At 38.9% G+C, this 25,126-nt stretch overlaps 1 protein-coding gene across 4 annotated transcripts in view; it reads right to left on the bottom strand.

The window, feature by feature from the left end:
* Positions 1-25,126, bottom strand: part of AFG2A (AFG2 AAA ATPase homolog A) — a 392,555-nt gene that overhangs the window by 67,365 nt on the left and 300,064 nt on the right. For all 4 annotated transcript variants that reach the window (XM_032146808.2, XM_058436727.1, XM_058436728.1 and 1 more), the window contains exon 15: positions 182-346. In XM_032146808.2, coding sequence (XP_032002699.1) covers positions 182-346 — 165 coding nt within the window. The remainder of the gene's footprint in view (positions 1-181; positions 347-25,126) is intronic.

The following is a 25,126-nucleotide window of genomic DNA, read 5'->3' as shown; positions in this document are numbered from 1 at the left end:
TAATAGAAGCCACGTAAAGTGCAATTTAACTTAGTGACTATGTCATGTACTGCACTTCCTGTTTCAAGATTTCTTAGTATATGGTCATTTAAAATACCTCACAGCAAGCAATTTATTTTGCTTAATGACCCCAAGTCACCGCTTTCCTCCCACTAAGGTATTTTGAAGGGAACTATCTTACCTCTGCTCCTGAGTATGCATCGGTTTGAAGGATGAGTTCATCCAGGTCAACTTCATTACTGACAGGCATGGAGTGAAACTGCAGCTTAAATATTTCCCTTCTTGTTGCTGCATCCGGTAAAGGCACATAGATGATTCTATCAATTCTTCCAGGCCGCATCAAAGCCTATAAGGAAAATGAGGCAACATGAATTAACTGGGCTCAGAACTAACATTCCACCTCAAAGATACCTAGGGAAAGATGTCTGGAATTTCATGAACAATCCACTATTATTCATAATTGGTAAATCAAACAAGTACCAGAGATTCCATAGTCTATGTCACAGATACAAACAATGTCAAGAGTACTTTTGAAAATAGAAGCCTGGGCGCGGTGGCTCACGCCTGTAATCCCAGCACTTTGGGATGCTGAGGTGGGTGGATCAGGAGGTCACGAGTTCAAGACCAGCCTGGCCAACATGATGAAACCCTGTCTCTACTAAAAATACAAAAAAAAAATCAGCCAGGCGTGGTGATGGGTGCCTGTAATCCCAGCTACTCTGGAGGCTGAGGCAGAGAATTGCTTGAACCTGGGAGGTGGAGGTTGCAGTGAACCAAGATTGCCCCACTGCACTCCAGCCTTGGGGACAGAGCCAGACTCTGTCTCCAAAAAAAGAAAAAAAAAAAAAAAGAAAAAAGAAAAGCAGTACTTATGGGAGGTTTGCCCTTCTCAGCAATTATCAGGTGAATAAAAGATGACTGTTCTCTTTTCAAAAATGTGCAAATAACTTGCACTCATTATATCAAAAGGAATTTTTTTGTAACTTCCTTAAATAACTACTAAAATATGGTTTAAGGACAGGCATGGTGGCTCACGCCTATAATCCCAGCACTTTGTGTTTTTTTTTTTCTTTTTGAGACAGAGTCTCACTCTGCCACCCAGGCTGGAGTGCAGTGGCACAGTCTCAGCTCACTGCAAGATTCTCCTGCCTCAGCCTCCCTAGTAGCTGGGACTACAGGCACATGCCACCACACCTGGCTAATTTTTGTATTTTTAGTAGAGATGGGGTTTCACCATATTGGCCAGGTTCATCTCGAACTCCTGACCTCAGGCGTTCGATCTGCCTGCCTTGGTCTCCCAGGGCACTGGGATTACCGGCATGAGCCACGGTGCCCAGCCAATCCCAGCACTTTGGAAGGGCAAGGAGAGCAGATTGCTTGAGTCCAGGAGTTTGAGACCAGCCTGGGCAACATGACAAAATGCCAACTCTACAAAAAAATTCAAAAATTAGCTGGGCACGGTGGTGCATGCCTGTAGTCCCAGCCACTCAGGAGGCTAAGGTGAGAGGATCACTTGAGCCCAGGAGGCAGAGGTCGCAGTAAGCCAAGATAGCACTACTGCACTCCAGTCTGGGTGACAGAGTGAGACTCCATTAAAAAAAAAAAAAAAAATCTGTAGCTACATATATATATATATCTGTATCTATATCTGGGTTAAGCTGTTAGCTGTTTCAGAGATCCCTCAAAATAGCAGAGTTCTAATAAAAGAATACTTCTAGAGCTGAATGCAGTCAAATAAGCCTTCTTAATATTTTACTAGAGGCTAATGCCTACATTATTTTACAACTAATGAATTCACTTATTCAGAAAAATTTGGTGAGCATGTATTACATACCAGACATTGCTCTTGGTAATAGGAGGAAGCACGAATAAGATGTGTACAATTGACTATGGTGATGGTTATACATATCTGTGAATATACTAAAAATCAATGAATTAAATATTTCAAATAGTGAATTTTATGGTATGTGAATTATCTCAAAGTGGTTAAAGAGGTATGTGTCTAAAATCTCTGTGTATATCTACAGAGGGAATGTGGCAACTTTTAGCAACTTCTAAAAAGAACAAAGTGGAAAAACTTACACTACTTGACTTCAAAACTTATAACGCTAAAGAAACAAGATAGTGTGATAGTATCTAGAGGATAAAGATACAGATAAATAAAATAGAAAAAGGAAGTCCATATTGATTTTAAGGCACTCAAAAAGGAAATTATCTTAAGAAATGGTACTGTGAATACTAGAAATCCATATTAAAAAAATGAACATTGACCCTTACCTCACACCATACTGAAAAATAAACTTGAAATGTATGAGCTAAAACTACAAAACTTCTAGAAGTATAAAAGAAAAACATGGATAAACTGGTCTTTACAAAAATCAAAACAATTTCTCTTCAAAAGGTACCTTTAAGAAAACGAAAAGACAGGTCACAGACTGGGATAAAATATTCACAATATGCATTATTTGCAAAGGGCGTGTATCCAAAATATATAAAGAATCCTCATAATTCAATAATAAGAAAATAACCCAAAGTAACTGGACTAAAAATTTGAACATACTTGCTAACCATACAGCTTCCTTTGTGAGGTAAGTATGTGAAAAGATACTTAACATCATTAGTTATCAGATCAATGCAAATTTAAACCACAACGAGATACCATTACATTATAAGAATGATAAAAATTAAAGACACTAACAATACCAAAGACTGATCAAGGACATGGAGCAACTAGAACTTACATACACTGTTAATGGGAATATAAAATAGAACAACCACTTTGGAAAGCTATTTGTCAGCTTCTTAAGAAGTTAAACATACCACATCATAACAACCCAGTTATTTCACTCCTAGGTAGTTACCTAGGAAGAAAAAACCCATATCTACACAAAGACTTGTATATTGAAGTTCACAGATTTTATTTTTTTGAGACAGAGTCTCACTCTGTCACCCAGGCTAGAGTGCAGTGATGTGATCTTGGCTCACTGCAACCTCCACCTCCTGCGCTCAAGTGATACTCTCTTCTCAGCCTCCCAGGTAGCTGGGACCACAGGTATGCACCACCATGCCCAGCTATTTTTTTTTTTTTTGAGGTGGAGTTTCACTCTTGTTGCCCAGGCTGGAAGTGCAGTGGTGCGGTCTCTGCTCACTGCAACCTCTGCCTCCTGGGTTCAAGCGATTCTCCTGCCTCAGCCTCCCAAGTAGCTGGGACTACAGGCACCCACCACCACGCCTGGCAAATGTTTTGTATTTTTAGTAGAGATGGGATTTTGCCATATTGGCCAGGCTGGTCTTGAACTCCAGACCTCAGGTGATCCGCCTGCCACGGCCTCGCAAAGTGCTGGGATTACAGGCTCGAGCCACCGCGCCCGGCCCCAGCTATTTCTTTTGTATTTTCAGTAAAGATGGGGTCTTGCCATGTTGCCCAGGCTGGTCTCAAATGCCCATGTCCAAGTGATCCACCCACCTTGGCCTCCCAAAGTGCTGAGATTACAGGTGTGAGCCACTGTGCCCAGCCCACAGTAGCTTTATTCACAATAGCTAAAATTGTAAACCCAAATGTCGACCAACTTATGAGTGAATAGTCAACATATATAATGGAATACTACTCAACAATAGAAAGGAAATGCTGAACACTCAACAATGTGCATGAGTCTCATCATGCTGAGTCAAATAGAACAGACATAAGAGAGTACATACTGCATTTATATAAAATATTTACAAAGTCCAATCTAATCTCTAGTAGCAAAAAGCAGACTAGTGGTTGACTGCAACCTGAGGAAGTGGGAAAGATGGACTGCAAAGGGGCAAAAGCAATCTTTTGAAGGTGATGGGGAGGTTCTGCACCTTAATTGCAGAGGTGGTTTCACAGGTTTACACATGTCTAAATGAATTGACTTGTACATATAAGTTGATACAATTATTGTATGTAAACTGAAACTAAATAAAAAGGATTGATAAAGAGTAATAACTTGCAATTGTTAGACTCCCAGTATTTATAAATCAGTAAATTTAAAGAAGAATAAAGATATTTAAAAATTTTCTCTATCTGGAAAGATTATCTTCTTTGACTAAGCAGTTTGGAAAAAATCACACAAGAAGTCATGTAAGAGAAAGAATACTTATTTAACAAGCTGTGACAGATCAATTTCTATGATTTAGCCACGAATTTGGTGACATATATTGCAACCATTTCACAATCTCATAGTTAATTTGTTTTGTTTTTGTTTGTTTGTTTTGTTTTAATGTACTTCACCATGTTCATACTTAGAGTTCCAAACAGACTGTTCAAATCCATGGGGTCATATCATCATATCTCATACCAGTGCTTTATAAAATACTTGAGTGAATGTTAACAAATGTAATGGAAAAAAGGGTTTTCTTGTTAAATAAATTTGGAGAACACTGTGTAGAAACAAAATAAAAGGTTTGTATAGGTTTCTATATAAAGGAATTTTTGGAAATTATATTAACGGGTAATAAAAATATCCAGGAGAAACCTATGGTAGTATGTAAAAATTCTATTTTAAATTCCCAAACTCTGATCATGGAACATCTCAAAAACTAATATTTCTTTTCCACTTTGGAAAATGCTGTTGTATACTTTTTGTATTTGTTATAATACCTAGAAGAGGGTGATTGTCTATCAAATATATATCAATCAATTCTTAACTTATGTACAAATTAGCTGGCAAAAATTCAATTAGGAAAAATCATAAAATAAATATATTTCCCTTGCTTAAAAATGAGTGTTTTAATTCTTTGCAGACAATTCTGTACACCTTAAAATGTATTTTATCAAAGAATTCAAAACTCCAATTCAATCACGGAAATCACTTCTTTCTACCCAAAACAAATACAGGACTTAGGAAATAAAGATGATTTCAGTAAATACATATTTAAAAAATTGAAAATGTTATCTAAGATAAATAACATTAATATTTATATAGCACTTAAGGATCTATGAAGCATCTTCGACACATTGTAGCTCATTTAATATTCCCCCAAATTTTGGGAATTAGATATTATTATATCCTTATTAAGACAAAGAAAATGAGGCCCAAGGTCATACAATAACTTACAGAAACCGCTGAAATCTGGGGTTTCTAAATGTTGAATCAGTCCTTTTTGATTTTACTATTTTGACACTACATGATAATCATTATAGATGAACAAACAAAATTCTCTTTCTGAAATATAACTAACAAAGTTCAACAATTCTCTCATCAAAAAAATTATTAAGCAACTACTATATGCCAGATTGATTTACTTGCTGGGGATACAGCTGTGGAGAGCTTGGTTATTTTTTTAAAGTTGAAGTTGTCCTTTTCACCCTACTGGAATAACAAATTCTAGGCTATTTTAAAATTTCCTTTCTAACAGTTGAAAGAACACAGCAAAGGATATAGAGCATACATGTCAGCTAAGTCATTGGAACACTCAGCATACATCTGTGTGTGCTTATTTATTTATTTTTTTTAGCTGTAGCTATCCTCAGGCAGTGCAGGTTGAGTATACTTCAATGATTATAACACTGTCTGGGCCAACAGCCAGCTAGGCTTTTTCTGGCCTGATCTTGTCAGTGAAAGTTATGCTTAAAAAATAGTAGGAAAGAGCCTTCCTTCCTGTAGAACTCTGAATGAGTTAACACCCTTCCTAGAATTTCTTTAAAAATACTGTTTTGGGATATTAGGGTGGAAGAATGTATTCTGAATGATAGCATGTTCTATTATTATTAAAATCACCATATGACAACTCAATGAAAAAAGAAGCCAAGGCTTTCTAATACTCTGAACCCTATGGCTCCAAGGCCATGTTGGACACTGTGGTCTCTCCATTAAACCTTTATTAAAAAAAAAATCATAGAACAAACTCCCTTTCTGAGAACTTATTCAAGACCTTGGGCAAGTCTCTACATCTGTAACAGCCTCAGTTTCCTCATGTGTGAAAATGAAGGTGGCTCTTTAATTACAGGTGCCTTATGTGCGTTTGACAAAAATTCACCTCAAACTATACATATGCAAAAATACCCCCAATTTTGCAAATAATTTCAGGGAGTTCACCTGAAATCTGCTTGTGTGCTCCAGACTAAAAGTTATCATATTGGATGACCTTTTAAATGGGCCTTCCAGCCCCCAGTTCTAGGATCCCCTGCCATTCTTATACAACAAAATATCCACAGCTTACACTGCATAGTCATTACTGTAAACATGTTAGTTTATTATGAAACCAATATCCTTCTTTTCTTCTGACCTTCATATCAAGGACTCAAAACATCTGGTATTTCACATGAAGGAGCCTTAACTATCAAACCTTATACCACAATTATAAGGCTGCCTTTTCTTTTTTATAAATTCTGAAATTCAACACTTATAGTTTCATGTTCTATCAAATGCTCAAATCTAATTTCATTAACATAGAAATACTTGTTCAGACAAAAGTATTAAAACAGAAATCTTGAAAAATCAGGTCCCATTGGCTCCCACATTCATTTAAAATAATCAACAAGGGTGTGTATGTGTATATAGGGAGTACCTTCCTCTAGGAAAGGAAAGCAGCACTGAGCCTTTATACTTTAATAAAAACATATCAATGAATCATGATTCATGGAGAGAATAGTTCCAGAAACCAGGGAGGGAGGTGGATCTTTGGTAACAGCTCTGAATTATCTCAAAGAAACCCTGGATTTATTCTAGGTATCTCTTTCTTCCTCTAAATCCAACTAATGCATAGACCTGGCTAACACTACTTAAATCTCTCTTAAAACTGTCACTTCTACTCATTCTTCTTTATTGTGTATTTTGTGTGTTTGTTTACTGTCTGTCTTTCCCAACAGATTGTAGACTGTATGTAATGGCAGGAATCATATTCATTTTATTCAACACTGTAAGCTCAGCTATGGCACATACAAGGCACCCAATAAATGTTTACTCAGTGAAATCAAGCCAACATAATCATTTGTCTAGAATATCATAACTGCTGTGCTAGTTGTTTTTCTGCCTGCAGTCTTATTCTTTCCTTCTTTTTCCTTGCTTTATCTACATCATAGCTAACGTGATCATTCTAACTGCAAATACCTTAACTTCCTATTTTCTAATCATTTAATTGTACATCAAAGAAAAAAGTCCAAGTTCAAGTACAGCATTTCTCACCCTGTGAGAAAAGAAAAGGAGCTGTAGATAAGATAGGAGTCACACTAAAATCATAGAAACTTGAAATGCTATACTTGAACTTGGACTTGCTTAGGAACACCTGAACACCCAGTTAGTAAAACTCACCACGCTGCTTTCTGCCTCCCTGTTTTTGCACATATTTCTCCCTCTGCTCAGAGTGACATTTTATCTCTTTGTCTATCAGGGAAGCTCCACTTCTTGTTCAAGTCTCAGCTTAAAAGTCTTCTCTTTTATTGAAACTTCTATGACTCTTCCAAGTACATAAATGAATTTTAAACTTGTAATTTGACATACAAGGTTAAAAGTGAGGGCAAAAGAATCAGCTTAGCTGGAGGAAAATTCTAGCTCAATAACTTATTAGCTGTGTGTTTGGACAAATCAGCAGGTGTTTTTATATCTATATTGATATAATGTGCTTAGCTCAGTGTTTGGCATATGGCATGTATGCTTCAGTAAGTATTAAATGCTATTATAGTGATTACTGTTCTTGTATAATTATCCTCAGTACTTGATTATAGATCCTTGAATATAGGCAATGTTAGTAATCTCTGAATTCTTAATATATGGCAGATGTTAATGTTCTTTGAATAAATGGAACAATGAGCTAGGAGGTTAGAATAATAGATTGAAAAGTCAAGTCAAAATACAGATTCTTGATTTTTATATCTAAATCTCAATATTTAAAAAGAATTGATATTTAGCAATTCTCTACTTGCCCCCCTCTCTCCCTGCTTCTTACCATAGCCTCTGAAATGCTCAATTCATAACCCTTTCCTAATAGCTAGAAGAAACATGCTTGTTGTCTGCAACAGAAACCTGATAGAGGGATCAGCTCTTACAGAGGCCCAGAACATTCCTGTATATATTAAATCTTTCCATGTGTGGGTTCACATTACTCAGCCAAGAGATGTACAAAGCTAACTTTTGAAAATGTTGCTGTGTCTTTCACTTTAGCTGCTGTCTTTTAAAGCTTGAAATTCTCAATGTTCCAGGAACACAATTTCATAATATCTCTTATGCAATTTAGTAATTTTTAAAAGTGTAATTACACTGGGAGAAGAATGACTTTAGAGACTAATAAAATAAGCAGTAGTATGTAAAATCCATGAGAGCCTATGCAGGGAGCACTCTGTATTATATTATTTGCTAATTAAGCTTTTGGGACACTGAAAAAGAATGTAAACTACTTCAGTCTGGGTAAGTATCTGCTGAACAGGCATCAGAGAACAAAAACAGATTTTATATCAAATTTGAATAAAAAAGTCTTAACTACCCACAAGATATTTTAAAAGTAACTAAAAAGACACCTACTAGACAAATTTTTTTTGTGCGAAGCACTGTGAGGAAAACACAGAAGCATATGACTTGGTCCTTACCTTTAAGAACATTAAAAAGTAGAGAAAGATCAACACGCAAACAACTAACTGCAGCAAGCTTTGATCAACAGGCTAAGACACTAGTAGAAAATGATAAAATACACAATAATTACCAAATTAAGTAAGAATTTAAGGATGAGGTGAGTCAAATTATACTTGATTGATGCTGATACTAAAAGCCAATCATTCAATGAGATAAAACCAGAAACATTTACCTAACCTATACATAAAACTTTTTTGGAAAAGCAGAAATAGTTATGAGAGGAATGTGTTAGAGATCAAAATCAGTCAGGCTAGGCACAGTGGCACACACACAACTGTAATCCCAGCACTTTGGGAGGCCAAGGCGGGCAGATCGCTTGAGCTCAGGCATTTGAGACCAGCCTAGGCAACATGGCGCAACCCCATCTCTACAAAAAAACAAACAAACAAAAAAAAACCATAAAAATTAGCCGGGTGTGGTGGTACACACACCTGTAGTCCCAGCTGAGGTGGGAGGATCACTTGAGCCCAGGAGGTTGAGGCCCAGGGAGCCATCCACCACTGCACTCCTGCCTGAGTGACAGGGTGAGACCCTGTCTCAAAACAAACAAAAGATCAATTACACTTAAAATAAGCAATAGGCTCTGTCAAACAAAGGAAACCAATTTTCATAATTTTTCTCTTAGAATTTTGAGCTTAGTAAACCTTTTCACAAGAAGTATTTTGAGATCTTTTAACTTTAGAGTATAGCTAAGTGGGTAGTAATGATATATATGTTAGTAATAGTAGTGATAGACACACACACACACACACGCATGCAAGTAAGCACACACACCCTTTACATAAGTAACCCATTTGAGATGTGTATTTATGAAACCATGGGCAATATAATTTACGGGGGAAAGAAACTGTTTCCAAAAAGCCAAGGAAGGGAGATTTTTATTTGTATTTTTAAAAACAAAATCATTATCGGTACAGTAGGTGTAACCTTAAAATTAAGTTATTACAAATGGGTCAGAAAATGGAAAGAGAATTTCTAAGGTTCAAAATTAATTGATTTAAGATAAAACTTTAATTGGAAACAAAGAGCTTCACATATTCTTAAAAAAATTCCAGAAACATTTCCCTAATCCAAATGAGCTGGGCTTTAAATGGCAAGGAGGGGAAATTTACCAGATTGAGAATCTGCGAAAAGGCAGAATGAATATTATAAGCAAAGAAGAAAAGCAGTGCACAAACCATTCCTGGGAGGTGAAAAGGTTTACTGTAGTCACATGTAGGGCAGACTTTCCCAGTGGTTGTACTGGGAATGGATTAGAGGGTATGCTTAAGATATTGTTTTCTTCAGATCTCAGAAGGGCCAGAAAGCTCAGAGAAGCCAGAGACTTCAGGCAGTCAGACAGTGGTATCATCTGGTTATTATTCCATGTGTCACATGTCATGAAAAATTTTGGGAAGCACTGGTAGAGGATGCTTAGAAATATGGGGACATGAAGGTAGATTAAGAAAAAAAATCCACAGGTATAATTACATTACATATGGTATGTAATGCCAAGGAGTTTGGTTCTCATCTCACAGTCCGTAGCAAATTGCAGAAGGTTTTTAATGAGGAAAAGAGCAGGCTTGATTTTCTGTTGAAGAAAGTAAATGATTCTGGCAGCAGCGTGGAAGAAGCACAGGAACGAAGTGCAACTTCCAGTTAGGCAACTAATACAATTTCGAGGCCCTAAATTAGAACATGAATAATAGCAGAGGCAGTGAACCTGAATAGGACAATTTAAGAGATGTCTTTGAAGTATAACTGCACAATGTTTTCAATTTATTATTAGACACTTTCCCCTTTTGACAATGCCACTCCATTGTGCAAAGGGAGATAAAGATAAAAAAGCATTTATTTTAAATAGATTCGTAATTATTCTGCAAAGAGAACAATATCTGTTAAATTAAAACCTGGATCTTAACAATGTGTCATGACTTGACTTTTCAACTGGTGGAGATGCTTTTTAAACAATAATTCAATTTGTATTATAACTATTTAAGATAATCACTTGCCCATAAAGCTGAAAAAGTTGTGGGAGTCTTTAGTGTTTAGCTAGGCTTCACAGAGCAGTTCAATCCCACAGACATTTGCTGAGTATCTACTATGTGTCAGGCATAGGATTAGGTACTAGGGTTATAAAGTTCTTTGTTCTTTAAAAAATAATTCATTTGAAACAGATTTCTGTATGTCAACATGTGAGCGTATATTTGTATTAAAACAAATAAATCAATCAGTCTTTAGGCTATCTGTCTAATGTTGGGCTTGCTCAGTTCTGTAAAAACCTGTAGCACTGTGCAAGAAAAGACTTGATGCATTTGACAGCAGGTGTTCAGGAAAAATGCACCACAGTAAATAGCAGCAATTGATGAGCACAAAATGAAGAGAACAGAAGAAAAAAAATTTAGCATGCACACACATACACATACTTAAGTTATTTTATTAGCATATTCTCTTTGTCCATTTCTATTAAAGAGTCATTTTACAAGTCAAAACAGTATGTATCCAGCACTAATCCAAATTCTTCCTCTTGTAAAAAGTGAGTCTGCTTTTTAAAAAACTATAGGGGCAAAGTGAAAACAATGCAAACTAACATTTCCTATGTCTCTATAAAATTCACTCTTTAAAAAAGGTCTCCATAAGGTAGAATAGGAGTGAAGAGCTTACTTAGATATTTACATATTTTAAGATATTTTAAAATATATAAACCCATAGGTTCTTAATGGGGGTAAAGGGGTAGTGGCAGTGGGGAGAAATGGCCTGTCCTCTGCTTTTTTCCCAGCATCATCTCCTGTTATTTGACCCCTCCAGGCCCTTTACTTTCTACCAATACCGAACTCCTTGTACTTCCCCTAAAATTGCTATAAGCATATTCTTCACACCTCTGTAATTTATAAATAGTGATCTCTTTATCTGAACAGTCCTGTCTACTCCCAGGCCATGTACTCCAGGAAAATCCTAGTTATTCCTTCAAATCATTTCTCTACAAAGAAACTGTCATTTTCTTCTCTATATTACTCCTAAACATTGTTCACATTTCTTTTGCACATATCACACAACAGTTGTTTATATTTTCTAATGCCCCTGCTGAACCATAAGATATTCAAAGGACATTTTTCCCAATTTAAAAGAAATCACAATGTAAGGTGATCTGCCTACAGACATCTACTAGGTATACAGAAGCATGCAGACGAGAAATATATAAGATAGCAGGTGGTACCAAAAACATGTTGCTCAGAATATGTGTTTCTGGATAACTAAGGTTTTTAACTCATTACATATAAATGATTTTTAAAAACCTAAAATGAAAGTCTTCTGATATATACTACAAAGAATGGATGATAAGGTAAATGTAAACAAACAAAGGTTTTCTTGTTGACTCAAAGTCTTCTTTTCCCTCTCATCATTCTTAAACAATATTCTGTGCTAAAGTTATTAGATGGTGAGCATACAGATGCGGTAGGACAGATTTACACAATGTGACTTGAACGGGCACCACAGGACTGATGGGTTGCACAGTGGTGACGCCGAGTGGTGATGCAGAGCTGTGGATACTGCCCGCCTGCACTTGCAGAGGTCATCACTGTTTCCACATCCTCTGAGAGGAACAGGGTGTTTCTGTCTCTCACCCCAAAGAGACATTGTTTCTGTTTTCTATTCCTGCCACCCCTCAATTTTTTTTAAGGTACAAAATACCAAGATACAGAAGCTACTTCTTATCAATCCCACCAGAGTGCAGCAGGGCTGTTTTATCCTTTTCTTCGCCTTTTGTTTTCTTTCTCTCAGGGTGGTCCCAGCCCATTTCTGAGTTCCGTCAGTCCTGCTTTGGGTGTTCAGTCCACCTTTCTTTTTCCTTGTCTCTGATACCTTGTCTGATAATATAAGACATTACAAAATAATGTCTTTTTTTTTAAATCTTACCTATTTCATAGTTCAAAATTCTGGCTCTATTACTTATGAGTTTTGTTTATTTATTTGAGACAGGGTCTTGCTCTGTTGCCCAGGCTGGACTGCAGTAGTGCGATCATGGCTCACTACAGCCTTGACCTCCAGGGTCCAAGCGATCGTCCCACCTCAGCCTCCCGAGTAGGTGGGAACACAGGTGTGTGCTACCACATCTGGCTAATATTTTAATTTTATTTTTTTGGACAGACGGGTCTCCCTATGTTGCCCAGGCTGGTCTAAACTCCAGGACTCAAGTGATTCGCCTGCTCAGATTACAGGTGTGAACCACCACACCTGGTTGTAACTGAATTTTTTTTTTTAATTATAGGGTACATGTGCACAATGTGCAGGTTTATTACATAGGTATACATGAGCCATGTTGGTTTGCTTCCCCCATTAACTCATCATTTACATTAGGTATGTCTCCTAATGCTATCACTCCCCCAGCCCCTCACCACCTGACAGGACCCAGTGTGTGATGTTCCCTGCCCTGCATCCAAGTGTCCTCATTGTCCAATTCCCACCTACGAGTAAGAACATGCGGTGTTTGGTTTTCTGTCTTTCTGATAGTTTGCTGAGAATGATGGTTCCCAGCTTCATCCATGCCCCAACAAAGGACAAGAACTCATCCTTTTTTATGGCTGCATAGTATTCCGTGGTGTATATGTGCCACATTTTCTTAATGTAGTCTATCACTGATGGACATTTGGGTTGGTTCCAAGTCTCCGCTATCGTGAATAGTGCCGCAATAAACATACGTGTGCATGTGTCTTTATAGCAGCATGACTTATAATCCTTTGGGTATATACCCAGTAATGGGATGGCTGGGTCAACTGTTATTTCTAGTTCTAGATCCTTGAGGAATCACCACACTGTCTTCCACAATGGTTGAACTAATTTACACTCCCACCAACAGTGTAAAAGTGTTCCTACTTCTCCACATCCTCTCCAGCACCTGTTGTTTCCTGACATTTTAATGATCGCCATTCTAACTGGTGTGAGTTAGTATCTCATTGTGGTTTTGATTTGCATTTCTCTGATGGCCACTGATGATGAGCATTTTTTCATGTGTCTTTTGGCTGCATAAATGTCTTCTTTTCAGAAGTGTCTATTCATACCTTTTGCCCACTTTTTGATGGGGTTTTTTTTTTTTCTTGTAAATTTGTTTAAGTTCTTTGTAGATTCTGGATATTAGCCCTTTGTCAGATGGGTAGATTGCAAAAATTTTCTCCCATTTTGTAGGTTGCCTGTTCACTCTGATGGTAGTTTCTTTCACTATGCAGAAGCTCTTTCGATTAGTTAGATCCCATTTGTCAATTTTGGCTTTTGTTGCCATTTCTTTTGGTGTTTTAGTCATGAAGTCCTTGACCAGGCCTATGTCCTGAATGGTACTGCCTAGGTTTTCTTCTAGAGTTTTTATGGTTTTAGGTCTTACATTTAAGTCTTTAATACATCTTGAATTAATTTTTGTATAAGGTGTAAGGAAGGGATCCAGTTTCAGCTTTCTGCATATGGCTAGCCAGTTTTCCCAGCACCATTTATTAAATAGGGAATCCTTTCCCCACTTCTTGTTTTTGTCAGGTTTGTCAAAGATCAGATGGTTGTAGATGTGTGGTGTTATTTCTGAGGCCTCTGTTCTCTACATATCTGTTTTGGTACCAGTACCATACTGTTTTGGTTACTGTAGCCTGGTAGTATGAAGTCAGGTAGTAGGATGCCTCCAGCTTTGTTGTTTTTGCTTAGAATTGTCTTGGCTATGCGGACTCCTTTTTGGTTCCATATGAACTTTAGTTTTTTCCAACTCTGTGAAGAAAGTCATTGGTAGCTTGATGGAGATAGCATTGAATCTATACATTACCTTGGGTAGTATGGATATTTTCACAATATTGATTCTTCCCATCTTCCATTTGTTTGTGTCCTGTTTTATTTTGTTGAGCAGTGGTTTGTAGTTATCCTTGAAGAGGTCCTTCACATCCCTTGTAAGTTGGATTCCTAGGTATTTTATTCTCTTTGTAGCAGTTGTGAATGAGAGTTCACTCACGATTTAGCTGTTTGTCTGTTACTGGTGTATAGGAATGCTTGTGATTTTTGCACATTGATTTTGTATCCTGAGACTTTGCTGAAGTTGCTTATCAGCATAAGGAGATTTTGGGCTGAGACAATGGGGTTTTCTAGATATACAATCATGTCATCTGCAGACAGGGACAATTTGACTTCCTCTTTTCTTAATTGAATAACCTTTGTTTCTTTCTCTTGCCTGACTGACCAGGCTAGAACTTCTAACACTATATTGAGTAGGAGTGGTGAGAGAGGGCAACCTTGTCTTCTGCCGGTTTTCAAAGGGAATGCTTCCAGTTTTTGCCCATTCAGTATGATATTGGCTGTGGGTTTGTCATAAATAGCTCTTATTATTTTGAGATATGTTCCATCAATACCTAGTTTATTGAAAGTTTTTAGCATAAACAGCTGTTGAATTTTGTCGAAGGCCTTTTCTGCATCTATTGAGATAATCATGTGGTTTTTGTCTTTGGTTCTGTTTATGTGATGGATTACGTTTATTGATTTGCGTATGTTGAAACAGCCTTGCATCCCAGGGATGAAGCTGACTTGATCGTAGTGGATAAGCTTTTGGATGTGCTGCTGGATTCGGTTTGCCAGCATTTTATTGAGGATTTTCGCATCGATGTTCATCAGGGATATTGGTCTAAAATTCTCTTTTTTTGTTGTGTCTCTGCCAGGCTTTGGTATTAGGATGATGCTGTCCTCATAAAATGAGTTAGGGAGGATTCCTTCTTGTTCTATTGATTGGAATAGTTTCAGAAGGAATGGTAACAGCTCTGCTTTGTACCTGTGGTAGAATCTGGCTGTGAATCTGTCTGGTCCTGGACTTTTTTGGTTGGTAGGCTATTAATTATTGCCTCAATTTCAGAGCCTGTTATTGGTCTATTCAGAGATTCAACTTCTTCCTGGTTTAGTCTTGGGAGGGTGTATATGCCCAGGAATTTATCCATTTCTTCTAGATTTTCTAGTTTATTTGCGTAGAGGTGTTTATAGTATTCTCTGATGGTAGTTTGTATTTCTGTGGGATCGGTGGTGATTGATATCCCCTTTATCATTTTTTATTGCGTCTATTTCATTCTTCTTCCTTTTCTTCTTTATTAGTCTTGCTAGCAGTCTATCAATTTTGTTGATCTTTTCAGAAAACCAGCTCCTGGATTCATTGATGTTTTGAAGGGTTTTTTTTGGTGTCTCTATCTCCTTTAGTTCTGCTCTGATCTTAGTTATTTCTTGCCTTCTGCTAGCTTTTGAATTTGTTTCCTCTTGCTTCTCTAGTTCTTTTAATTGTGATGTTAGGGTGTCAATTTTAGATCTTTCCTGCTTTCTCTTGCTATAAATTTCCCTCTACATACTGCTTTAAATGTGTCCCAGAGATTCTGGTACGTTGTGTCTTTGTTCTCATTGGTTTCAAACAACATCCTTATTTCTGCCTTATTTTGTTATTTACTCAGTAGTCATTCAGGGGTAGGCTGTTCTGTTCAGTTTCCATCTAGTTATGTGGTTTTGAGTGAGTTTCTTAATCCTGAGTTCTAATTTGATTGCACTGTGGTCAGAGAGACAGTTTGTTGTGATTCCTGTTTTTACACTTGCTGAGGAGTGCTTTACTTCCAATTATGTGGTCAATTTTAGAATAAGTGCGATGTGGTGCCGAGAAGAATGTATATTCTGTTGATTTGGGGTGGAGAGTTCTGTAGATGTCTATTAGGTCTGCTTGGTGCAGAGCTGAGTTCAAGTCCTGGATATCCTTGTTAACCTTCTGTCTCGTTGATCTAATATTGACAGTGGTGTGTTAAAGTCTCCCATTATTATTGTGTGGGAGTCTAAGTCTCTTTGTAGGTCTCTAAGGACTTGCTTTATGAATCTGGGTGTTCCTGTATTGGGTGCATATATATTTAGGATAGTTAGCTCTTCTTGTTGAATTGATCCCTTTACCATTATGTAATGGCCTTCTTTGTCTCTTTTGATCTTTGTTGGTTTAAAGTCTGTTTTATCAGAGACTAGGATTGCAACCTATGATTTTTCTTGCTTTCCATTTGCTTGGGAGATCTTCCTCCATTCCTTTATTTTGAGCCGTATGTGTCTCTGTACATGAGATGGGTCTCCTGAATACAGCACACTGATGGGTCTTGACTCTATCCAATTTGCCAGTCTGTGTCTTTTAATTGGATCATTTAGCCCATTTACATTTAAGGTTAGTATTGTTATGTGTGAATTTAATCCTGTCATTATGATGTTAGCTGGTTATTTTGCCTGTTAATTGACGCAGTTTCTTCAAAGCATGGATGGTCTTTACAATTTGGCATGTTTTTGCAGTGGCTGGTACTGGTTGTTCCTTTCCATGTTTAGTGCTTCCTTCAGGAGCTCTTGTAAGGCAGGCCTGGTGGTGACAAAATCTCTCAGCATTTGCTTGTCTGTAAAGGATTTTATTTCTCCTTCACTTGTGAAGCTTAGTTTGGCTGGATATGAAATTCTGGGTTGAAAATTCTTTTAACAATGTTGAATCTTGGCCCCCACTCTCTTCTGGCTTGTATGATTTCTGCCCGAGAGATCCACTGTTGGTCTGATGGGCTTCCGTTAGTGGGTAACCCGGCCCTTCTCTCAGGCTACCCTTAACATTTTTTCCTTCATTTCAGCCTTGGTGAATCTGAGAATTATGTGTCTTGGGGTTGCTCTTCTTGAGGAGTATCTTTGTGGTGTTCTCTGTATTTCCTGAATTTGAATGTTGGCCTGCCTTGCTAGGTTGGGGAAGTTCTCCTGGATAATATCCTGAAGAGTGTTTTCTAACTTGGTTCCATTCTCCCCATTACTTTCAGGTACACCAATCAAATGTAGATTTGGTCTTTTCACATAGTCCCATATTTCTTGGAGGCTTTGTTCTTTTTACTCTTTTTGCTCTAAACTTCTCTTCTTGCTTCATTTCATTCATTTGATCTTCAATCACTGATATCCTTTCTTCCACTTGATGGAATCGGCTACTGAAGTTTGTGCATGTGTCACGAAGTTCTCGTACCACAGTTTTCAGCTCCATCAGGTCATCTAAGTTCTTCTCTACACTGTTTATTCTAGTTAGCCATTTGTCTCACCTTTTTTCAAGGTTTTTAGCTTCCTCGCGATGGGTTAGAACATGCTTCTTTAGCTTGGAGAAGTTTGTTATTATTGACTTTCTGAATCCTACTTCTGTCAACTCGTCAAAGTCATTCTCCATCCAGCTTTGTTTGTTGCTGGCAAGGAGCTGCGATCCTTTGGAGGAGAAGAAGTGCTCTGGTTTTTAGAATTTTCAGCTTTTCTGCTCTGGTTTCTCCCCATCTTTGTGGTTTTATCTACTTTTGGTCTTTGATGTTGGTGACCTACAGATGGGGTTTTTGTGTGGACGTCCTTTTTGTTGATGTTGATGCTATTACTTTTGGTTTGTTAGTTTTTCTAACAGTCAGGTCCCTAAGCGGCAGGTCTGTTGGAGTTTGCTGGAGGTCCACTCCAGACCCTGTTTGCCTGAGTATCACCAGCGGAGGCTGCAGAGCAGCAAATATTACTGCCTGATCCTTCCTCTGAAAGCTTCGTTGCAGAGGGAAACCTGCCTGTATGAGGTGTCTGTTGGACCCAGTTCGGCTACATGGGGGTCAGGGACCCACCTGAGGAGGCAGTCTGTCCGTTCTCAGAGCTCAAATGCCGTGCTGGGAGAACCACTGCTGTCTTCAGAGCTGTCACACAGGGACGTTTAAGTCTGCAGAAGTTACTGCTGCCTTTTGTTCAGCTATGCCCTGACTACAGAGGTACAGTTCATGGAGGCAGTAGGCCTTGCTGAGCTGCGGTGGGATCCACCCAGTTCGAGCTTCCTGGCTGCTTTGTTTACCTACTTAAGTTTCAGCAATGGCGGATGCCCCTCCCCCTGCCAGGCTGCAGCCTCGCAGGTCAATCTGAGACTGCTGCACTAGCAGCAAGCAAGGCTCTGTGGGTGTTGGATCTGCCGAGCCAGGCACGGGAGAGAATCTCCTTGTGTGCTAGTTGCTAAGACCATGGGAAAAGCGCAGTATTTGGGCAGGAGTGTACCGATATTCCAGGTACCGTCTCTCATCGGTTCCCTTGGCTAGGAGAGGGAAATCCCACAACCCCTTCCACTTCCTGGGTGAAGCAATGCCCCACCCTACTTCGGTTCACTCTCTGTGGGCTGCACCCACTGTCCAACCAGTCCCAATGAGATGAACTAGGCACCTCAGTTGGAAACACAGAAATCACCCGTCTTCTGCGTCGATCATGCTGGGAGCTGCAGACCAGAGCTGTTCTTATTTGGCCATCTTGGAACAGAACTGCTTTTTTTTTTTTTTTTGGAGACAAGGTTTCACTCTGTCGCCCAGGCTGGAGTGCAGTGGCATGATCTTAGCTCACTGCAACCTCCACCTCCTAGGTTCAAGCGATTCTCATGCCTCAACCTCCCAAGTAGTTGTGATTACAGGCATGCACCACCACATCTGGCTAATTTTTGTAATTTTAGTAGAGACACAGTTTCACCATGTTGGCCAGGCTGGTCTTGAACTCCTGGCCTCAAGTGGCGTCACTTTGATCTCCTCCCAAAGTGCTGGGATTACAGCCATCATGCCCGGCCCATAATTGAATTTTAATATGGTAGTTTTCCACCTTTACTTCAAACAACTAGAATCGTCTCAGGTTTAGGACACAGTCTAACAGCACCTTTGAGGCACATGGCAGGGGCTCTACCCCCCACTGTAGGGTTTGGCAAACTACGATCTGTCCCACCAGCTGTTTTTATAAATGAAGTGTTAGAACATGGCCTTGTTCAGCCATTTGCATATTATCTATGGCTATTTCCATTCTAAGTCAGTAAAGTTGAGTAGCTACAAGGAATAACAGATGTGGCCTAAAGTCTAAAATATTTACCATCTGACCTTTTACAGAAAAACTTTCTAAATACTCTAAATACTTTAGAGTAGTAGGTTAAATACTTTAACCTTCATTGTGCATCACAATCACTTGGTGAACTTTAAGAACCTAGGTTACCTCCAGCTCCTTGCTCCAGTGACAATCAATCAGTCTAAATCCAGGCAAATTATTTTCTTCGATTCTAATGTGCAGTTAAAGTTAAACCAATTTTCAGGGTTTCTCAAACCTCAATGTGCACAGGAATCATCTGGCTTATCTGCTCACCTAGGAGAATCTTGTTCCCCATTTACATCCCATTTGGAGGGAGAGGTCAGACCCTGGATGTTTAATAAGCTTGCCAGCTGACTCTGACAGAGAAAGTTCGTAGACTAGACTTTGAGAGACATGGCTTGTAGAAGTTAGTTTAAAAAAGCCTCATAGGTGAACGTGGACAGTCCCTTACCCCATAAATGAATCAAATCACTCTAAGTGCTCTTAAGCCTTAGCTTTCTCATCTGTAAAGTGGAACTCTATGTCTTTGCTATGAGGTGCACTATTTTTGTCATTTTAATTCTGTGGCAGAATGTTAAGACAATATATCTTTGAGAAGATTCAGATTATAACTTACATGGTGGCCTCATAAAAATTTAAATAATTAAAACACAATAAGCAAATATCACATAGCAAAGAGATAATGCAGATGCCATCATTTTAACACTATTTCAAGTGTTAAAAAACAAGACATAACTATGTAATTAAGAATTGCATCAATGACTTTTGAAGCCAAACCTAGAAAATGAAGGGTTTACAGAAAGCTTATCATAAACTACAGTGATGACACAGTGGCTCATGGGTTGGAATGTATATGTAGCTACATCCCCTTCACATCCAGAAGATCTCAGTTACCTAAAGGTTCTTGAATGGGTTTAGGAAAAACAGTATCTATGAAGCCTTGAAACTGTAGGATAAATTTTACGTACAAAAATTTTGTATTTGTATTTTCAGGAGAGTGTATCTATCAGATTCCCCCCAAAAATACATTACCCAAAGGAGGCGGGGGCATTTACTCCTAGGTATCTATGTACTAACACATGGGTCATATCAACCCATTATGAGAACTTCTTAGAGAGAAAGAAGTTCATTTTGAGTTATTTTGAAATACTGGTAACTCTGCTTTAAAATGTATCCACTTAAGAAAGAAATTTATTGATTTTCCTTTATTTGTGGTATTTTCTAAGCAGAATAGTTAAAAAATATAATTTCCTCACTTCCATGGAGGTAACAATATTTATAACAAAAAGTTTAAAATCTATTAGAAAAGCCCAGTTGTACTGCTGTTAAACATAAGCAGAAAAGGAATTTGGTTATCCTGTGGGAATGTGGTTTTGTAGTCCCTGGACACTGAGAACAGCAGTATTTTCTTCCATGGTGAAGTCCAAATATGAGTACTGAAAAGGAATGATTTATTTGACATCTCTCAGGCATTTGATTATTCAGTCACACCAAGTAGTTGACATAGTCAGAATAACTTGGATTCCATACTACACTTATTCTATCTTTAGCAAAGGACTACTCGTTGTGGTCTTTCCAGACTCTCTGGAGTCATGAACGTTTGATTTGCTTCTTCAATACATGTTCATCTCCATCTAGTACAGGGCAGACAACTAAGACTGATGGCGAGGTCAAGTTAACACCACCTTTGGAAGACACTGTCTCCTAGGACAGCTGTCTCCAAAGTTTTTTGATCATTCATTCATATTAGTAAAAACTATGTGAGCACTTTTCCCCCATTTTTAAGTGTTTATTCAGAAAGCATACACATGCCTTCTTGTATTAATATATTGTATACAACACAAAAGTGTACATTAAAAAAGAATGCTACATAAAATAGTCATGAGTATGTTTCCAATATTTTCTTCCCTCACTCTATTGGTATGTGCATGCATCTTTAGAGATCTGTCATTAGTAAGATACTTATCAAAGCCTGTGGTGCTAGAACTGCATTTCAGATAGTCAAACTCTTATTCATCTATTATAGTACTCCCATGCTATGGTTAAAGAGACAATTGATGTTATTCTACACCATGACAATGATGACAACAATAATATGTGCATGTGAAATGTACAGTATGCTTGATATTGTTCAAACTCTTTTACATAAAATTCATGAATGAGTTTACATAAAACTCCTTTAATCTGCACAACAGCCCTGTAGGCGAGGTACTATTATTAGTCTCACTTTATAGATAATAAAACTGAGTTAGAGAGAGGTTAAGTAATTTGCCTAAAGTTACATAGCTGGTAAGTGGTGGGGAGCCAGAATTGAAATATTGGCAGTCTCGCTCTAGAGACCATAATCAACACCAAAAGAAGTCTTAATGAATACTCAGTCAAAAGTAAAGCAGAAATTACATTGTAGACAGAAGCCAAGTTCCTTGCTTTGTCAGTTATGGGGAGAAGAATAATTTGTATCTAAAATGAAAATACTTTTTCTTCATTTGATATGAAGATAATTAGAGAATCACAGGACATTAGTCTCACAAAAAATTCTTCCATTTCTAAACTCCTGTATTTATGGAGAAGACTGAGGCCCATGGAGGTAATATTGATATTGAGTCATACATGATTGAGTGGCAGAGCTTAGAATAAGCAAACTAATAATGTTTAAAATGGTAATGTTGGTGGAGCCAAGATGGCCGAATAGGAACAGCTCCGGTCTCCAGCTCCCAGCCCCAGCGACACAGAAGACGGATGATTTCTGCATTTCTGCTTGAGGTACCGGTTTCATCTCACTAGGGAGTGCCTAACAGTGGGTGCAGGACAGTCGGTGAAGCGCACTGTGCGCGAGCCGAAGCAGGGCGAGGCATTACCTCACTCGGGAAGCGCAAGGGGTCAGGGAGTTCCCTTTCCTAGTCAAAGAAAGGGGAAACAGACGGCACCTGGAATATCGGGTCAGTCCCACCCCAATACTGCGCTTTTCCAACGGGCCTGGAAAACGGCACACTAGGAGATTGTGTCCCGCACCTGGCTCGGAGGGTCCTGTGCCCACGGAGTCTCACTGATTGCTAGCACAGCAGTCTGAGATCAAGCTGCAAGGCAGCAGCGAGGCTGGGGGAGGGGCGCCCGCCATTGCCCAGGCTTGCTTAGGTAAACAAAGCAGCCAGGAAGCTCGAACTGGGTGGAGCCCACCACAGCTCAAGGAGGCCTGCCTGCCTCTATAGGCTCCACCTCTGGGGGCAGGGCACAGACAAACGAAAACTCAGCAAGAACCTCCACAGACTTAAAGGTCCCTGTCTGACTGACAGCTTTGAAGAGAGTAGTGGTTCTCCCAGCACGCAGCTGGAGATCTGAGAACGGACAGACTGTCTCCTAAAGTGGGTCCCTCACCCCTGAGCAGCCTAACTGGGAGGCACCCCCCCAGTAGGGACAGACTGACCCTCATTCAACCGGGTACTCCTCTGAGACAAAACTTTCAGACGAACTATCAGACAGCTGAATTTGTGGTCTCACGAAAATCCGCTGTTCTGCAGCCACCGCTGCTGACACCCAGCCAAACAGGGTCTGGAGTGGACCTCTAGTAAACTCCAACAGACCTGCAGCTGAGGGTCCTGTCTGGTAGAAGGAAAACTAACAAACAGAAAGGACATCCACACCAAAAACCGATCTGTACATCTCCATCATCAAAGACCAAAAGTAGATAAAACCACAAAGATGGGGAAAAAACAGAACAAAAAAACTGGAAACTCTAAAAAACAGAGCACCTCTCCTCCTCCAAAGGAACGCAGTTCCTCACCAGCAACGGAACAAAGCTGGATGGAGGATGACTTTGATGAGTTGAGAGAAGAAGGCTTCAGACGATCAAACTACTCTGAGCTACGAGAGGAAATTCAAAACAATAGCAAAGAAGTTAAAAACTTTGAAAAAATATTAGAAGAATGGATAACTAGAATAACCAATGGAGAGAAGGGCTTAAAGGAGCTGATGGAGCTGAAAGCCAAGTTTCGAGAACTACGCGAAGATTGCAGAAGCCTCAGTAGCAGATGCGATCAACTGGAAGAAAGGGTATCGCTGATGGAAGATGAAATGAATTAAATGAAGAGAGAAGGGAAGTTTAGAGAAAAAAGAATAAAAAGAAATGAACAAAGGCTCCGAGAAATTTGGGACTATGTGAAAAGACCAAACCTACGTCTGATTGGTGTACCTGAAAATGATGGGGAGAATGGAACCAAGTTGGAAAACACTCTGCAAGATATTATCCAGGAGAACTTCCCCAATCTAGCAAGGCAGGCCAGCATTCAGATTCAGGAAATACAGAGAACGCCACAAAGATACTCCTCGAGAAGGGCAACTCCAAGACACATAATTGTCAGATTCACCAAAGTTGAAATGAAGGAAAAAATGTTAAGGGCAGCCAGAGAGAAAGGTCGGGTTACCCACAAAGGGAAGCCCATCAGACTAACAGCTGATCTCTCAGCAGAAACTCTACAAGCCAGAAGAGAGTGGGGGCCGATATTCAACATTCTTAAAGAAAAGAATTTTCAACCCAGAATTTGCTATCCCGCCAAACTAAGCTTCATAAGTGAAGGAGAAATAAAATACTTTACAGACAAGCAAACGCTGAGTGATTTTGTCACCACCAGGCCTGCCCTAAAAGAGCTCCTGAAGGAAGCACTAAACATGGAAAGGAACAACCGGTACCAGCCACTGCAAAAACATGCCAAATTGTAAAGACCATCGAGGCTAGGAAGAAACAATAGCAACTAACGAGCAAAATAACCAACTAACATCATAATGACAGGATCAGATTCACACATAACAATATTAACGTTAAATGTAAATGGGCTAAATGCTCCAATCAAAAGACACAGACTGGCAAACTGGATAAGGAGTCAGGACCCATCAGTGTGCTGTATTCAGGAAACCCATCTCACGTGCAGAGACACACATAGACTCAAAATAAAGGGATGGAGGAAGATCTATCAAGCAACTGGAAAACAAAAAAAGGCAGGGGTTGCAATCCTAGTCTCTGACAAAATAGACTTTAAACCAACAAAGATCAAAAGAGACAAAGAAGGCCATTACATAATGGTAAAGGGATCAATTCAACAAGAAGAGCTAACTATCCTAAATATATATGCACCCAACACAGGAGCACCCAGATTCATAAAGCAAGTCCTCAGTGACCTACAAAGGGACTTAAACTCCCACACAATAATAATGGGAGATTTTAACACCCCACTGTCAACATTAGACAGATCAACGAGACAGAAAGTTAACAAGGATATCCAGGAATTGAACTCAGCTCTACATAAAGTGGACCTAATAGACATCTACAGAACTCTCCACCCCAAGTCAACAGAATATACATTTTTTTCAGCACCACACCACACCTATTCCAAAATTGACCACATAGTTGGAAGTAAAGCTCTCCTCAGCAAATGTAAAAGAACAGAAATTATAACAAACTGTCTCTCAGACCACAGTGCAATCAAACTAGAACTCAGGATTAAGAAATTCACTCAAAACCGCTCAACTACATGGAAACTGAACAACCTGCTCCTGAATGACTATTGGGTACATAATGAAATGAAGGCAGAAATAAAGATGTTCTTTGAAACCAACGAGAACAAAGATACAACATACCAGAATCTCTGGGACACATTCAAAGCAGTGTGTAGAGG

The sequence above is a fragment of the Hylobates moloch genome, unplaced genomic scaffold, assembly GCF_009828535.3.
Source record: "Hylobates moloch isolate HMO894 unplaced genomic scaffold, HMol_V3 SCAFFOLD_3, whole genome shotgun sequence".
NCBI lineage: Eukaryota > Metazoa > Chordata > Mammalia > Primates > Hylobatidae > Hylobates > Hylobates moloch.
Note: the sequence above shows the minus strand (reverse complement) of the source record. Positions and strands in the feature narration are given on the sequence as shown.